We start from the raw sequence: 16,682 nt of genomic DNA, 5'->3' as shown, positions 1-16,682 counted from the left end.
TATGGAGTATAAGAAATGCAAGAGAACACTTAAGAAAGAAATTATAAAGGCTAAAAGAAGGCATGAGATTGTCCTAGCAGACAGGGTGAAGGAGAATCCCAAGAGATTCTACAGATATCTTAAGAGGAAACAAACGGATGGCAAGGGACAAAATTGGTCATCTGGAAGATCTGATTGGTAATCTATACGTGGAGCCAAAAGAGATGGGAGAGATCTTCAAAGGATTTTTTGTATCTGTGTTTATTTGGGGGATGGACACAGAATTTTTAGATGTGAGGTAAAGCAGCAGTGAAGTCATGGACCCTATACAGATTACAGAGGAGGATGTGTTTACTGTCTTCAGGCAAATTAGGGTGGATAAATCCCCACATATTGACAATGTGCTCCTTGGACCCTGTGGGAGGCAAGTGCAGGGATTACAGGGGCTGTAGCAGAAATATTTAAACCATCTTTAGCAATATGAGAGATATCAGAGGGCTGGAGGATAGCTAATGTTGTTCTGCTGTTTAAGAAAGGCTCTAAGAATAAACCAGGAAATTATAGGCTGGCGAGCCTGCCATCAGTAGTGGAAAAGTTATTGGAAGTTATTCTCAAGGACCAGATATTTGAGTATTCTGGATAGACAGTGTGGCTTTGTGCATAGTAAGTTGTGTCTAACCAATCTTACAGAGCTTTTCAAGGAAGTTACCAGGAAAGTTGATGAAGGCAAGGCAGTGGATGTTGTTTCCAAGGACTTTAGCAAGGCATTTGACAAGGTCCCACAAGAGAGGTTTCGTCAGAAAGGTTCAGTTGCTTGGCATTCGAAATGAGATAGTAAATAGGATTAGACATTGGCATTGTGGGAGAAGCCAGAGAGTGGTAGTAGATGTTGTCTCTTTGACTGGAGGCCTCTGATGAGTGGTACACCACAGGGATTGGTGCTGGGTCCGTTGTTGTTTGTCATTTACATTAATGATCTTGGTGACAGTGTGATTAACTGGATCAGCAAATTTGCAGATGACTCCAAATTGAGGATGTAGTGGACAGTGAAGAAGGATATCATGGCTTGCAGCAGGAGCTGGGCAAGATGGAAAAATGGGCTGAAAAACAGCAGATGGAATTTAATGCAGACAAGTGTGAGGTGTTGCACTTCGGGAGGACTAACCAGGATAAGTTTTACACAGTGAGCATTAGGGCACTGAGGAGTGTGGAATGGATCTGGGAATGCAGGTCCATAATTCATTGTAAGTGCCATTACAGGTAGATGGGGTTGTAAAGAAAGCACATTGGCATTCATAAATCAAACTATTGAGTACAGGAGATGGGATGTTATGTTGAAGTTGTGTAAGACATTGGTGAGGCCTAATTTGGAGTATCGTGTGCAGTTTTGGTCACCTACCTACAGGAAAGATGTAAATAAGGTTTGAAAAGAGAAAATTCACAAGGATCTTGCTGGGACTGGAGGACCTGAGTTATAAGGAAAGATTGAATAGGTTAGGACTTTATTCCCTGGAATGTAGAAGACTGAGGGGAGATTTGTTAGAGGCATTCACAATTATGAGGGGTATGGATAGGGTAAATGCAAGCAGGTTTTTTCCATTGAAGTTGGGTGGGACCACAACAAAAGTTTAAGGTGAACATAAGGGGAAACTACTTCACTCAGAGCATGGTGAGAATGTGGAATGAGCTGCCAGCACAAATGGTGCATACAAGCTTGATTTCAACCCTTAAGAGAAGTTTGGATAAGTACATGGATGGCAGGGATATAGAGGGCTATGGTCCAGGTGCAGTTTGATGGGACTAGGAAGTTTAACTGGTTTGGCATGGATTAGATGGGCTGAAGGGTCTGTACTTTTCTTTGATTCTATTATTCTGTAAAACAAGTGAGGAAAAGTGTGAGGATGCATCTCTATTAAAGAGGAAGTGCCATATAAGCTGTGCACACTCATCCTGGACTGCAATGTCTGTGAATGCTTATGATTGTCAGGAAGAGTTGGAGCAGGTCGTATGGCGTGATTGTCAGTCACTGTTCTCTTCCCTTTCATTTTGTTCCTGTGATCTTCTAATCCTTGCCACCCTGCACCCGCATCAATGACTACAGCTTCTCACTATACATTATCCAATCTCCTATCATTTTATATATTTCTGTCAAATCTTCCCTCGGGCTTCTCTTCTGTAGAGAACTTGCTGAGCCTCTCAAATCCACTCCTGTGACTGCAGTCCCTCATCTCTGGAAGTATAACCAGAAATCTTTTTTTGAACTTTTAATAATATATTTGCATTTTACCAACAATCCAGTGACTAGAACTGAATGCATTAATCCCTATGAAGCCAGACCTGTGTTTTATAAAGGTTCAGCATGATTTCCTGCTTTTATTCGCTGTGCCTTTGTGGGTAAAACCCAGAACTGTATATGCCTCTAACAACTTGGGGAGCTTTGGAGTTAGATATGGGATCAGGAGAGTGTAATCACAGAAATATGTATCAGATTTATACCTCATGTCCTTGTCCGTAAAGACTTTTCAAAGCGTCACTGTAGAAATGTGGGAGAATGAGACTAAAGTGGAATTTTGGCTCCAACACTAAGCGGTACATGTGATGTAAATCTAATGCTGCGCATCAGCCAGGTAACCCCATCTCTACTGTAAAGAGTGGTGGAGGTAGCATCATGCTATGAGGATGCTTTTCAGCAGCAGGGACTGAAAATCTGGTCAGGATTGATGGGAAGATGAATACTGCTAAATACTGAGAGATGCTGGATAAAAACCTGCTAGTCCATGCCAGAAAGCTTCAACAGGGGAGGAAGTTCGTGTTTCAGCAGGACAACGAACCAAAGTGCATTGCCAGAGCGACCATGGGGCAGCTACAAATGAAGAAAATTGATGTCCTTGAGCAGTCCACTCAGAATAACCCGATCAAACATCTCTGGCAAGGCCTCGAGATTGCTGTCCACCGCCACTTCCCAATGAACCTGACACAGCTTGAACAATTTTGCAAGGTGGAGTGGGAAATCCTGCTCCATCCAAAAAGACTACTGGCTGTAATAGCTGTGTGAGGTGGTTTGATTGAGCAAAGGGGGATGAATACTTTTGAAATGCTGACATTTCAGTTTTTCAATTTTTAATTTTTCCTGCTTTATAATTTTCCCTGTTTTTTGGGTTCTACTGTGAAAAACAGAGTATGTGATTCACAAATAAAAATTCTCAGTTAAATTGATCAAAATCCATGATTGTAATAGTCATTTATGTGAACAAAGGGTAGGGGACTGAATATTTTTTCAAAGCATTGTTGATGTTCTTGACATTTATGGTGTGGGTCCTGAGGCTTTTGCACATGGTGGCTGCAAAAAGATGGCATGGCCTGGATGGTGGTTAACCTTGATGATGGGTCTTGCCTTTTTGAGGCAGTGCCTCCCGTAGATACTATAAACAGTGGGGAGGGATGTGCCCATGACGTACTGGGCAAAGTCCATTACTCTCTGCAGCTTTCTACACATTTGAATTGTCATAACCACACCATGAAGCACCCATTCACAACATAACTGCAGGTACTGGAAACCCGAAATAAAAAGAGAACTTTTTAAACTCTCAGCAGGTCAATCAGTGGATGTGGAGAGAGAAACAGTTAACATTACAGATTGACTGTCCTCCATCAGAACCTTCAGGAAGATGTTATGTTCAAAGTTCAAAGAAACAGGCTGAAGACCTTGATGAAAATTCTAATAGGTCTTCAAACAGAAATGTTAGACTTGTTTCTCTTTCCACAGATACTGCCTGACCTCCTGAGTATTTGCAGTATTTTTTGTTTCTATTGTGGACTTATTTCCTATTAGAAAAAAAAGGTTATGTAGAATTATTTCAAGCTAATTCTTTTCATGACAGTATTGAAGCAAGTAATTGTTTCTGAGAACTAAATGACGGCATCAAGTCACATAGGAAGGGAGAGTCAGTCAGTTTTCAAACACAATGTAGAGTAACTTTGCCTCAGGCTAAATCAGCTGAGCTGGCTGCCACATCCTGATTCTCCAGAGGAGTTTGTCTAAGAGCATGCACTGGTTTGAATCGTTCCTGTGTGAAGGCTGTGTTCTCATTGAGAGTGAGACAAGTGAAATGGAACTGTCTCCACAATGGCAGTGATAACTCAGACGTAATTATGCTCTGCTGACTGAATGCAGGCACTGTGTAGGTGTAATCTGGAGCAGGTTCAGCCCAGCCTGCTTCCAGATGATGCCTTTTAATTTTTGCTTTACACGCAATGAGCAAATTATGTTGGAAAGCAATTTATTTGCTCTCCACAGTTTTGACATTTGGCCATCATATTATTTTTATCTTTAAGTGGGTTGTGTAAAAAAACTCTAATTGGAATGCATGAACATCCCATCATTCCTATGTTTGTATTAGCCCAGGCACTATAATAAATGCAGGAAAGGTTAGAAATGCAAAGTCAGCTTCTGTCTCTCTCCTGACACCACTGCTCCCTTTTAAATCTTTCCCCTCTCAACTTAAGCCTATGCCCCCTAGTTCTTAGTTCCATTTTCCTATGTGCATTCATCCTATCTCTTCCACTGATAGATTTGTACTTCTGTAAGATCACCCAACACTGTCCTACGTTCCACTAACTAGTCATAATCTGCCCAAATCTTCTCTGTAACTCAGGCCCTTGATACCTGGCAATCTTCTTTGTAATCTTCCCAGCTGATTGATGGCTTTTCTGACAAAAAATGTGCACGATACTTTGTCACTTTCAGGCCCATGGCTTTCTTCTTGCAACTCAGGACACAAGTGGAGCTAGTGGCAGAACCTTCTGTACTGAAGGCAAAGTCATACCAAATGCCACTCACTGGGGTTAACAGAAGAACTTTTTAAATTCATTCATTCAAAGAATGTTTTTGGCCACAAAAGCATTTCTCATCCATCCCCAATTGCCCCTCAGCTGAGAAATGGTTAAGGGTTGACCATATTGTCAAAAGTGGGCAAATCCAAGTATGAATAGCAGATTTCCTTTACTGAAGAATCTCAAGGAACTATATGTGTTTTCACGATAACCTGGTTGTTTTATGGGCCACCTTTAGTGAGCTTAACTTTTTAACCTCCAGGTTTATATACTGTATTTGAATTTGAATTTACCAGTAGCTTGATTGGCTTTTAATTTGTATATTGGATTGTTAGTCCAATGCATCCTAGTTTAGCTTATATCCAATAACCCAGCCTCTGGTCCAGACTAGTTGACTGGCTCAGAACTTCCTAACCATATGTATTCAGGAATCAGTCACTCTGTAAAACTGCATCTACCTGGGTGCAGGCATTTTCCAAAGCCTAATGAAGCTCTACACGGAATGAAAGCAGACAGACCATCAATCACATCACTCTCAACCGTGTGAACAGAGGAGGCACAGTGGAGCATCTAGTAGAGCTGCTGCCTCAAAGCCCCGGAGACCCAAGTTCAATCCTGACCTCGGGCGTTGTCTGTGGGGAGTTTGTACGTTCTCCCAAATGACCACTTGATTTTCCTCTGTGTTCTCTGGCTTCCTCTCACATCCCAAAGATGTGATTAATTGGCCACTGTAAACTGCCCTAAAATTCTGGAGGAACTCCACATGCCAGGCAGCATCTATAGAAATGAATGAACAGTTGACATTTCGGGCTGAGGACTTTCAACAGGAGGAGAAAGGAAGGGGGAAGATGCCATAATAAAAAGGTGGGGGAGGAGAAGGAGGACCAGCTAGAAGGTGATAAGTGAAAACAGGTAAGGAGAAAGATAGGGAGGTGGAGGAGGGGGGATGAAGTGAGAAACTGGGAGATAATAGATGGAAAAGATAAAGGACTGGAGAAGATGGAATCTGGAGAGTAGAGTGGACCATGGGAGAAAGGGAAGGAGGAGGACCACCAAGGAAAGGTAATAAGGAGGTGAGGAGAAGAGGTAAGAGGTCAGAGTGGGGAATTGAAGAAGTGGGAAGGAGAAGGAGGAAAATTACCAGAAATAGGAGAAATCAATGTTCATGCCATCAAGTTGGAGGCTACTTATAAGGAATATGAGGTGTTGCTCATCCAAACTGAGAGTGACCTCATCGTAGCAGAAGAGTAGGCCATGCGACATGTCAGAATTGAAAGGGGTAGGAACTAAGATGGTCGGCCACTGGGAAATTCTGCTTTTTGAAGATGGAAAAGAGGTGCTTAACAAAGCAGTTCCCCAATCACCAATGCAGAGGAGGCTGCATCAGGAGCACCGGATACAATAGATGGCCCCAACAGATTTGCAGGTGAAGTGTTGCCTCACCTGGAAGGACTGCCTGGGTCTCTGAATGGAGGTGAGGGAGGAGGTGAATAGGTAGGTGTAGCGTCTCTGCAGGGTTAAGTGCCTGGAGGGAGATTAGTGGGGAGAATGAATGGACAAGGGAATCATAGAAGGAGCTATCCCTGTAGAAAGTGAAAAATTGGTGGGAGGTAAAGATATTTTTGGTGGTAGGGAAGATGGCAGAAGATACGGAGAATGATGTGTTGGATATGGAGGCTTATGGGGTGGCAGATGAGGACAAGAGGAACCCCATCTTCCCACTGTTAAGCTGAGAAGAAGAAACTGAGAAATGTATTTTTGCAGGAGACAGGGTTGGGGGAGGTATAGTCTTGCTAGTCTTGGGAATCACTTGTTAGCTTTGGGAATTGGGAGGTTTATAAAAGATATTAGTGGACAGTTTGTTTCCGGAGATGGAGACAGTGAGATCAAAAAATGGAGACGGATGTCAGAAATGGGCCAAGTGAATTTAAGGGCAGGGTGGAAGTTAGGTCTCTATCAGCTTTGCACATCTGGACACTACAATTTTTCCCTGTTCTTCTTTACAAAACTGCTCAAGCACTGTCAGATAGCATGGGGATCGTGAGTGAACAGCCCTTTTCAAGTCCAGCCACAGCTTCTCAGTTGGATTGAGTTCTGGAGTCTGACCTGGCCACTCCAGGACATTAACTTTGTTGTTTTTAAGCCATTCCTTTGTAGCTTTGGCTTTATGTTTGGGGTCATTGCCTTGCTGGAAACCAGATCTTCTCCCTAGTCACAGTTCTCTTGCAGACTGCATCAGGTTTGCCTCCAGGATTTCCCTGTATTTTGCTGCATTCATTTTACCCTCTACCTTCGCAAGCTTTCCGGGGCCTGCTGTAGTGGAGCATCCCCACAGCCTGATGCACCCACCACCATGCTTCATGGTAGGGATGGTGTGTTTTTGATGGTGTGGTGTTTGGCTTATGCTAAACATAACGTTTAGTCTGATGGCCAAAAAGCTGAATTTTGGTTTCATCAGACCATAAAACCTTCTTCCAGCTGACTACAGAGTCCCCCACATGCCTTCTGGCAGACTCTAACCAAGATTTCATGTGACTTTTTTCAACAGTGGTTTTCTCTTTACCACTCTCCCGTAAAGCTGCAACTGGTGAAACACCCAGGCAACAGTTGTTGTATGTGCAGTCTCTCTCATCTCAGCCACTGAAGCTTGTAACTCCTCCAGAGTTGTCATAGGGCTCTTGGTGGCCTCCCTCACTAGACCCCTTCTTGCACAGTTACCCAGTTTTTGAGGATGGCCTGCTCTAGGCAGATTTACAGCTGTGCCATATTTTTCCCATTTCTTGATGGTTGACTTAATTGTACTCGAAAGGATATTCAGTGACTTGGAAATGTTCTTGTAACCATCTTCTGACTTGTGCTTTTCAATAACCTTTTCGTGGAGTTGCTTGGAGTGTTGTTTTGTCTTCATGGTGTAGTTTTTACCAGGATACTGACTCACCAGCAGTTGGACCTTGCAGATACAGGTGTATTTTTACTACAATCGACTGAAACCCCTTTTCTGCACACAGGTCTCCAAAAACAGGTGATTTCCATTTAACTAATTATGCGCCTTCTAAAACCAATTGGCTGTACCAGCAATGTTTTGGTGTGTCATATTAAAGAGGGTGAATACTTATGCAATCAATTATTTTGTATTTTTATTGGTAATTAATTTAGACCACTTTGTAGAGGTCTGTTTTTCACTTTGACACATAAGAGTCTTTTTTCTGTTGATCAGTGTCAAAAAAGCCAAATTAAATCCATTGTGATTCAATGTTGTAAAACAGTAAAGCATGAAAACTTCCAACAGGGTGTGAATACTTTTTATAGGCACTATATACAACACCACTGGGTTCAAGAAGAGTTACTTTCCTACAACTACCAGTATTGTAAATTGACCTGTACAACCACAATCCCACCACCATGGGCCACTTCTTGCACTACCTTGGACTTGATTCGAATTGTGCTTTTCGCACCACTGTCTTGTTTTGCGCAGTCATTTTCTTCACTGTCTTGTGTAATTGATGTTGTGTGTATTGTCTGAGTCTATGTGCTCATGATGCTACTCTGAGCAGTTTTCTCATTGAACCTCTACCTCACTATAGTTGTTCACTAAAGTGATGGAAATGGAAGAGATTACAGAGGGAGGGGGAAACCCATGAAGATTATGAATTTTAAGATCGAGGGATTGCTTAACCAGAAACAAGTCACTGAGTCAGAGAAATAGAACAATGCAAATTGAGGCACAGGTGACAGAGTTACATCACTGATGCTCCTGGAACTGATTCTTCATTGTCCTTCGGTTCATGATGTACAAGAGGGTGATTTAACAAGACTAAATGGCATAGGATGTTGCAGAGCAAATCCAGTGGAAAGGATTCTACTGCATACATTGAGTAAATTTGGAATCTCTCTGAAGCCTTGAATCTGGGAAGACATATTTAACACTGGCTAGAATCCAACAGCCACGCTGTTTCTGTGCAGTTATTAAGCTATAATTAAGAATATTGCCCATGCCAACATAACAATCTGGATCACATCACCAAAAGGAGAATGAACATGAAGCAGGAATAATTCCTGTTTACATCAATGTCAATAAAAAGCATATTTCTTTAGCTTTATAAGTAGAGGCGTAGAGTAAAAGAGCAGCAACGTTGGAAGAAAACCGTGTTAATCATTGGTTTATCATCTGGTGGAATAGCGCCTCCACTCTTTAAGAAAGAAACATAATACTTTGGAGAAGGAACAGAGGAGATTTAGCAGAGAACAGAAATTAGTGAGGGACTTCAATTATATGGTGCACTGAGAAATGTGGTGAAGGATAGGGCTGACTTAAACAAAGTGCTCAATACAGTGAGAGCTCTGATGTTTCCGAAGGCAAGCGGATTGAAATGTTCGCATAAGGTTACTAGCTGATAAACCACGTGGGAAACTGGGATAAGGAATTGCTAGGGCCATCCTGTGAAGACATGATGGAAGAGAATACCTGCTGTAATACCATAAGAGCTGGTGTTAAGGAGGTGGGGAAATACAGGAGATATTGTATATCACTATTGTGTGATCCACCACGGATCATAGATTTAAAAAAAATCTTATCCATCTCAGTTCCTCCGCAGTCCTGCATCAGCCCAGAGACAGTTCACAGTAGTCAGGCAAATCCATGTGTGGCGCATGCGTAAATATGTGTGGTGTGTTTGTGTATGTGTCGGGGTCAGTGCACGTATGTCTGTATATGTGAGTGCATCTGTGTATGAGTGAGTGTGCATGTATTTTTAGGCCTTTGTGTGTGATTGTATGTCGGGGTGAGTGTGACTATGTCTGTGTAAATGTTTGTTGTGTGTGCAGTGGCAACTGACAATGAATGGTGAGAGTGGGAGCACAAGCCTTGATTACTAAATATTCATACAGGTCACAGTTATGTATGGTTCTTCTGTTGTTCAGCACCAACACTGCAGCAATGAGTAAACACTCTAAGTGCGAGGTGTTTGTGTCGATATTTATAATAAAGTACATCCAATGGAGTTACTGCTACACCATCATACTAAATTGCCTGAATCAATGATATGTCAATCAATTAAAACCAGCACTCCAAGTTTAATCCCTGATATTGCCATTGTTGCAAAACATCCTGAGTGCTGTCTGGCTCTGAAATATGATTTGTACAAGTACTGTATATGTACAGTATGTGACACCACTGTAGCTTCCACCATGTCCCTGAGGAACCAGATTGGGCACTGACAACTGTCTGATTACCCCACTGCTGTCACTCTGTCTTGTAGCTGTGCTTTGCTGCTCTCCTGCCTTGTTGTCTTATCTTCTATTCTTTAATTTCTAGGAGCTGGAAGCCGTAAGAAGGCTAAAAACTGCTTGGCATTAAAAGGCAAGTGCAGATACTCTGTTAAGTAGCCTAATGCGTGTTCTTGAGCTCAATTCCTTCTGTCTTGATAGTTCAGCTTATGTCAACACTTTTCATACCACTTTATGCAGCGCAGTGTGTTTTAAAGCCTATAGACAGCTGTTACTTAACAAACACCATCATGTTGAATCCTTTGGCAGTAGAGGAGGACAGTCAGGGGAATCTAAAGGACACCACCACTGGTAGTGACACGTCCAAGTGTGCTGTGTTGAAATGCCAGTTCTGATGTTTGACCCTAATCCTGATGTGGAAATTAAACTGGCAACCTTTGGAGCCAGAGACATGAATTCTACTGATTGAGCAAGCAGGCAACTTGTATCATTGCACCTTAGGGTTTATTTCAGGAGCTGGCAAACTTGTCTGGGAGGATAGGACCAGCTGGTCCATTAGGCTTGCCCCACACTGATGCCCAGGGCAACACGTTTGCACCTAATCCCATTTCATTTCAATAAAATAATAGGCTGTCCTTGGATGAGTTGCTGCAGTAACACAGTGACTGCTCTGGTGTACTGTACTGACATCAGAGAGCGATATTCATGGAGACAGCTACAATATAGTTCCCCGAAGCTCTGTGATTAAATGCATGCATTAAGACGGGTTCCTAAGGACAACCAGAAATGCTAGCCATGTCAAATACTGAAAGATATTCTTAAATGAGAGGGTGCTTGTTCTTTTCCTGTATCCAGAGACTAATCTGTCCGGGCAGCTGTACAGTTAGTAGAGCTGCTGTTTCTTAGGCTCGATAGCCAGGTCCAGCCCTACATTCTGGGGCTGTCTGTGTGGAGTTCCCATGGTCTCTCGTTGACTGTGTGGGTTTCCTCCAGGTGCTCTAGTTACCTCCCTTATCCTAAAGGTTAATTGACTGCTGGAAATTACTGCCGGTGTGTAGGTGAATCTGGGTGGAGTTGATGGAAAAGTGGGGAGAACAAAATGAGATTTGGTGTCGGGAGTGTGGGGTGGGATAAAGGCCTGTCTCTGTGCTGTAGAGTAGAGAGCAATGAATTTACTGCAAGAAACTACAAAAGGAAAAGCCATGGTGTTGAAATGTCCTTGTCATTGCCCATGTTAAATTGGGAGCAAATTGTCCTGTTCGCTCCAATCTGGATCCATCCCCTTCTTCACACCTTTACCCATTTCACCTATCACCTCCCAGCTTCTCACTTCATCGCCCTTCCTCCACCCACCTAGCTTCCCCCTCACCTGGTTTCACCATTACCTGCTAGCTTGTATTCCTTCCACTCCCTCCATCTTCTTATTAATGTGTTGGAGTCTCTCGCATCAAACGCATCACTCACTGTATCTTCAGCCATCTTCAATGGGACCCTACCACCTAACACATCTTTACCTCCTCTTCCTCCCCCCCCCCCCCCACACTTTCCTTTTTCTTCAGGGATCGCTCCGTCCGTGATTCCTTGTCCATTCTGCCCTTCCCATTATAATCTCACCTGGCACAGTCCTGCAAGAGCCTGAAGTGCCACACCTGCCCATTCACCTTCTCCCTCACCTCCGTGCAGGGCCCCCAGTCTTTCCAGGTGAGGCACCAGCTCACCTGGGAATCCTTTGGAGTCATCTTCTTACCTAGTGCTCCCGATGCGGTCTCCTCGACATTGGTGAGATCTGACATAGACTGGGGGACCACTTTGTTGAAACCTCCACTCCATCCACAAAAAATCTGAATTTCTCAGTGGCCAGGCTTTCCCATTCCCATTCCCATTGGCATTCCAACATGTCCATCCATGGCCTCCTCCCCTGCTATGATGAGGCCGCTCTCAGATTGGAGGAGCAACACCTGGTGGCATGACCATCGATTTCTCCAACTTCTGGTCAATTTTCCCCACCCCTTCCCTCTTCTTCCCCACTCTGGCCTCTTCTTCTCACATGCGTATCACCTCCCCCTCGTGCTCCTCCTCCTTCCCTTTCTCCCATGCTCCACTTTCCTGTCAGATCAGATTCCTTCTTCTCCAGACTTCTGCCTTTTCCACCTATCACTTCCCACCTTCTTACTTCATCCTCCCTTTCCCACACTCCTGGCTTCACCTATCAGCTTCTAGCTTGTCCTGTGTCCCCTCCACCGCCCCCACCTTCTTATTCTGGCTTCATCCCCTTTCCTTTCCAGTCCTGATGAAGGGACTTGACCGTAAACATCAACTGTTCATTCCTCTTCATACGTAGATGCTACATGACCTGCTGAGCTCCTCCAGTATTTTGTGTGTGATGCAGAGGGTGTTCAAGAATAGGGTTTATTTTATACATGGCGACTTGCTTTATTTTGTTTCTATCTGCACTGTGACTTACACATGCACCTTTTCCTTTGTGAACTCAAGGCTTTGGTGAGTGTAAACAGATATCGAAAGAAGGACGAAGCCAGCTTGACCAGGAGAAGCTGCAGGCCCTGGATGGTAAGGGTGGCTGCCCTTTGTCTTAATCCAGTTTGATCTGGTCTCTCTCTGCCTCAGTAGCGAGTTGTCTGCCAAAGGAAGAGCCTGCATTCTATCTTCCAGTTATAGGAGGATTAATTATTACCGGGCTGTTTGCCTGCCGCTGCAGTACGAGAGTGCAGTTCTGCATCTGATCCAGTGCCTGACTGATTTCTCCTGGGCTGGCATGTAGCCTTGAGAGGTTGCTGAGTAACAGCATGCCAGGGGGTAGACGAGGAACAGGGTATTAAAGCAGTTGTATAAAATAGGGAAGAGCAAAATGAAGGACAGCACTACGAAAGATGTGATTTGCTTCAAAGCTGCAAGGTATTTGAAAACCTGTAGACATTCAACATATTTTAAAATATCATATAGATATTTTTTGCTCTAAATAACTTACTGTGGATTTTGAAGGTGATTTATCTCGATATATTAACATGGTTAATTATCTCAAAGGAAAATCAAACATTGAAACAAGATTGAAAGAGGTTAGATATAATTAATGTACCTTTCAACAGCTATCTGTGTCACATAAGAATTAGTAAATGCTGTTTTGTATAAGTCATAAGTCTTCACATTATACCCACATGAAAGCTTTTCTACTTTTGGTGATGTTTGACAGTTTCTTACCCATTCTTACAGAATGGACTCTATTTCACAGGTAAACAAAGTTATTCCATCAGGAAGATTTTTTTTCACATTATTATATTTTTTAGGAAGGCAATCCAAGGATTATGTACGATCCCAAAATAGCTCCACTCTGCCTGCAGAATCTGAGGTATCCTGCTTCTTAAATTTATGTTTGTAAGTGCAAAACAGTTGGCATTTCTGATATTTATTATTATTGTATAGTATTTATTATTTTCTATGTAAATACATGATCACTGTGTGAATCAAGGAGTAAATTATTAGCCAATGCTGTAAAAATGTTGTATGGCTGTTCTTTACTATTAATCATCTTGTTGATCCAGTAACAGGACCTCACGGTATCTTACTGAAGGCTCAGTCCTCTCCTACTGTGCTGGAGGTAATGAGTGAACCACAGCTCCCCTTTTTATTTTCCAGCAGAGTTCTATAATCCACATTGGTTTGGAAAAACCTACAAATGGCGGTTTGGGCTTTGCACTTGTGGGTGGTGACAATGGAACTGCTGTGCTGGTAAAGGCCATTAGCTCCAACAGTGTGGCAGGTCTGGACGGAAGGCTCAAAGTCCGTGACCAGCTTCTACAGGTAACCTCGCTTGTGGGAGATCCGGTGGCTTCCCTTGGGGCTATTGATTCGTGTGAATTGTAAACATGAGCGTAACAGTCTGAGGAAATTCCAGAACACAATTGTCACATAGTCACTGTTGCACTATAGCAGTTACCACAGCCAATTTGCACCAATTTCCCACCAGTGAAAATGCAGTGAGTTTAGTGAGGCTATTCTGGAAGATGAATCATGAGGAGGTCACTAGGGCAACTACCCTCTGTGCTTTAAAATACTTTTAGATCTTAAGGGAAGAAAAGGCTTAGTTTATTATGTTTCCTCTGAAAGCATTGCATTGCATAGCTTTGACTTTTCCATCAGAATTTGGAGAGTCTCCTAAATGAGTTGCTGGACAATTGTTTCATAATTCCCTGGGTTTGATAGGGAACTTCATTGGGAGATTGCGATGAAAAAAAGGAGGGATCAAAACCTTCTTTTTCTCCAGGAGTTTCACCAAAGAGTGGTAGGGCAGATGTTGTGGTTGGAGCAAGCTTTGTTGACATTACCAAGCTGCAAGAAAATATTCTGCAAAAGGCATTTGTTCAGAAAATGTCTGCTCATGTTCCGTACGGCACTCAGTCATGCAACTCCAAAGGTGCTAGAGGATTGGAACTATAGTGAACACAAGAGATTCTGCAGGCGCTGGAAACCTAGACAGCAACAAGCTGGAGTGTCTCAGCAGGTCATGAGGCATCTATGCAGGGAAATAAATAGTTGATTTTTAGAGCCAAGACCCGTCATCAGGACCTGACCTGCTCAGTTCCTCCAGTATTTTGTGTGTTGCTTTGGAAGTATACTGTTTTATAGACTAATCAACTCAAAAATTATGCATTATGTATAACATTTAGCTAACTATAACCAAGTTAACTTCAAACTTACCTTCATTGGTGAAGCTGTTTCATATCTGAAGAATATTTCAAACAAGAGAAAATCTGCAGATGCTGGAAATCTGAGCAACACACACAAAAAGCTGGAGGAACTCAGCAGGCCAAGTAACATCAATGGAAAAAAGGGTTTCAGCCCAAAATGTTGATTGTACTTTTTTCCATAAATGCTGCCTGGCCTGCTGAGTTCTTCTAGCATTTTGTGTGTGTTGAAAATAATATTTATAGTGATACAGTACAGACATTAAAAGTTATTTCAAGAAATCACTAAAACATGAGGCAATCCTTTGGTTTTACATAAATGATGGCACAAGTAATGCAAACTTTTAAATTCTTAAGAACATGTAACATCTTGATTAACTCTTTGCAAGCTAATCTACAGAGGGAAAAATACTGAGGGATAGTTACATGCTCAATCTGAACAATCAACTATAAATCAAGAGTCTCCCTGGGTAACAAATAACCTGATCATCAGAAGTCTGACTTTACACCAAACACAAAGTACACTACATATGCTGTGGTCAAATCAACACGTACAACAAGCTGGAGGAACTCAGCAGGTTGGGCAGCATCCGTGGATACGAGTAGTCAACGAGTAGTTAGTCGAAGGGTCTCGGCCCAAGATGTTGACTGCTCGTTTCCACGGATGCTGCCCAACCTGCTGATTTCCTCCAGCTTGTTGTACATATATGACTTTACACCAGTCCTTCTCTACATTTTAGAAGCATTGCTCAAGCTAACAATAATGATAAAATGTTTCATGGCATTCATTATGACTGGATGCAGTATATATTCCATTTTTTTAATTTGGGGAAGGATTAGGATAAAAATTTGACAAAATGAAAGAATTATAGCAACATTTTGATACAGGGAACTATAGAAAATGTATGTTGAATTATGGAGAGATCAGCCAGTGGACAATTCTCACAAACAAATCTCCTAATTACCCCAAACACTGACTGAAGAGGCAACTAGTTCAAAAAACAAAAATAACCTTGACAGCTGGTGATCAGTTGAAGCCTGATGTATAAAAACGTTTTACATTCTTTATATCTGTTTCACCTTCATTACATAATGATATAACCTTCCACCAAACATGTCATGTTAAAAGGGAGAACATATCTTTAACATGAGCATGTCAGCCAATGCTATGCAGACTCTTCAGTTCAAACAGAGAAACCTTAACCAGTCACGTCCATGACTGATATTCCAAAGCACTAAAAAATGCAAAACTAGGAGCTACAAGTTAGATGGATGGGTGAGTACACTTGTGTCATGCATTGAAGAAATAACCTCATTGAAGATCTGTCTGATGACCCATGCAAAAGTCATTAAAGCTCCATGAATTGAGTCTCTCGATGGATCATGAACCTTGTCACCATTTCTTCGCCACCAGCGTTGCTCAGTCACCCGAATATGGTCAACAAGGATGTGAATGGCCAGGCCTATTGGAGTAGGCTTCTTAAAGGTGAGTGCCATTATTCAAGTGCTTTTGTCATTTAGTTGGGTTTTCGTTAAACTATGGATTTTAATCATTTGTATTACTTTTCCTGCACTAATACTTTTCACTGGTTGGGAATGATATCTTAAAATTCATGAATTTCCAAGTCCATTTCTCATAAATTATTTCTTATTTCCTTTATGACATCTAACTCACATCAGAGATTCTTTTGAAGTTTCTAGTATCGGTGCCTTAACCACATTTTGCCTGCACACTGAATGGCTTTCAGATTGTAGACTGAGACTTAGACCTCCCCTGTCAGGTTAAAACTAAGTGCACGTTCTTCCAAACCTCCGGATGCTAAATCAGGTAAAAGCTGCATGGAAAAGGTGCGCAGGAGAAGCGACAGATTCATACACACCTGTACACCAGGTGCCACTGACAAGTGCAGGCTGTCACTTGTTCCCTAACCCCTGGGGAGGGGT

At 42.4% G+C, this 16,682-nt stretch overlaps 1 protein-coding gene across 1 annotated transcript in view; it reads left to right on the top strand.

Annotated features, from left to right (window-relative positions):
* Window positions 1-16,682, top strand: part of ptpn20 (protein tyrosine phosphatase non-receptor type 20) — a 419,828-nt gene that overhangs the window by 333,711 nt on the left and 69,435 nt on the right. The window contains exons 36-38 of the mRNA XM_073025740.1: window positions 10,127-10,171; window positions 13,341-13,402; window positions 13,690-13,854. Of these exons, the coding sequence (XP_072881841.1) occupies window positions 10,127-10,171; window positions 13,341-13,402; window positions 13,690-13,854 (272 nt within the window). The remainder of the gene's footprint in view (window positions 1-10,126; window positions 10,172-13,340; window positions 13,403-13,689; window positions 13,855-16,682) is intronic.

The sequence above is a fragment of the Hemitrygon akajei genome, chromosome 21 (assembly GCF_048418815.1).
Source record: "Hemitrygon akajei chromosome 21, sHemAka1.3, whole genome shotgun sequence".
In the NCBI taxonomy this organism is placed as follows: domain Eukaryota; kingdom Metazoa; phylum Chordata; class Chondrichthyes; order Myliobatiformes; family Dasyatidae; genus Hemitrygon; species Hemitrygon akajei.
Note: the sequence above shows the minus strand (reverse complement) of the source record. Positions and strands in the feature narration are given on the sequence as shown.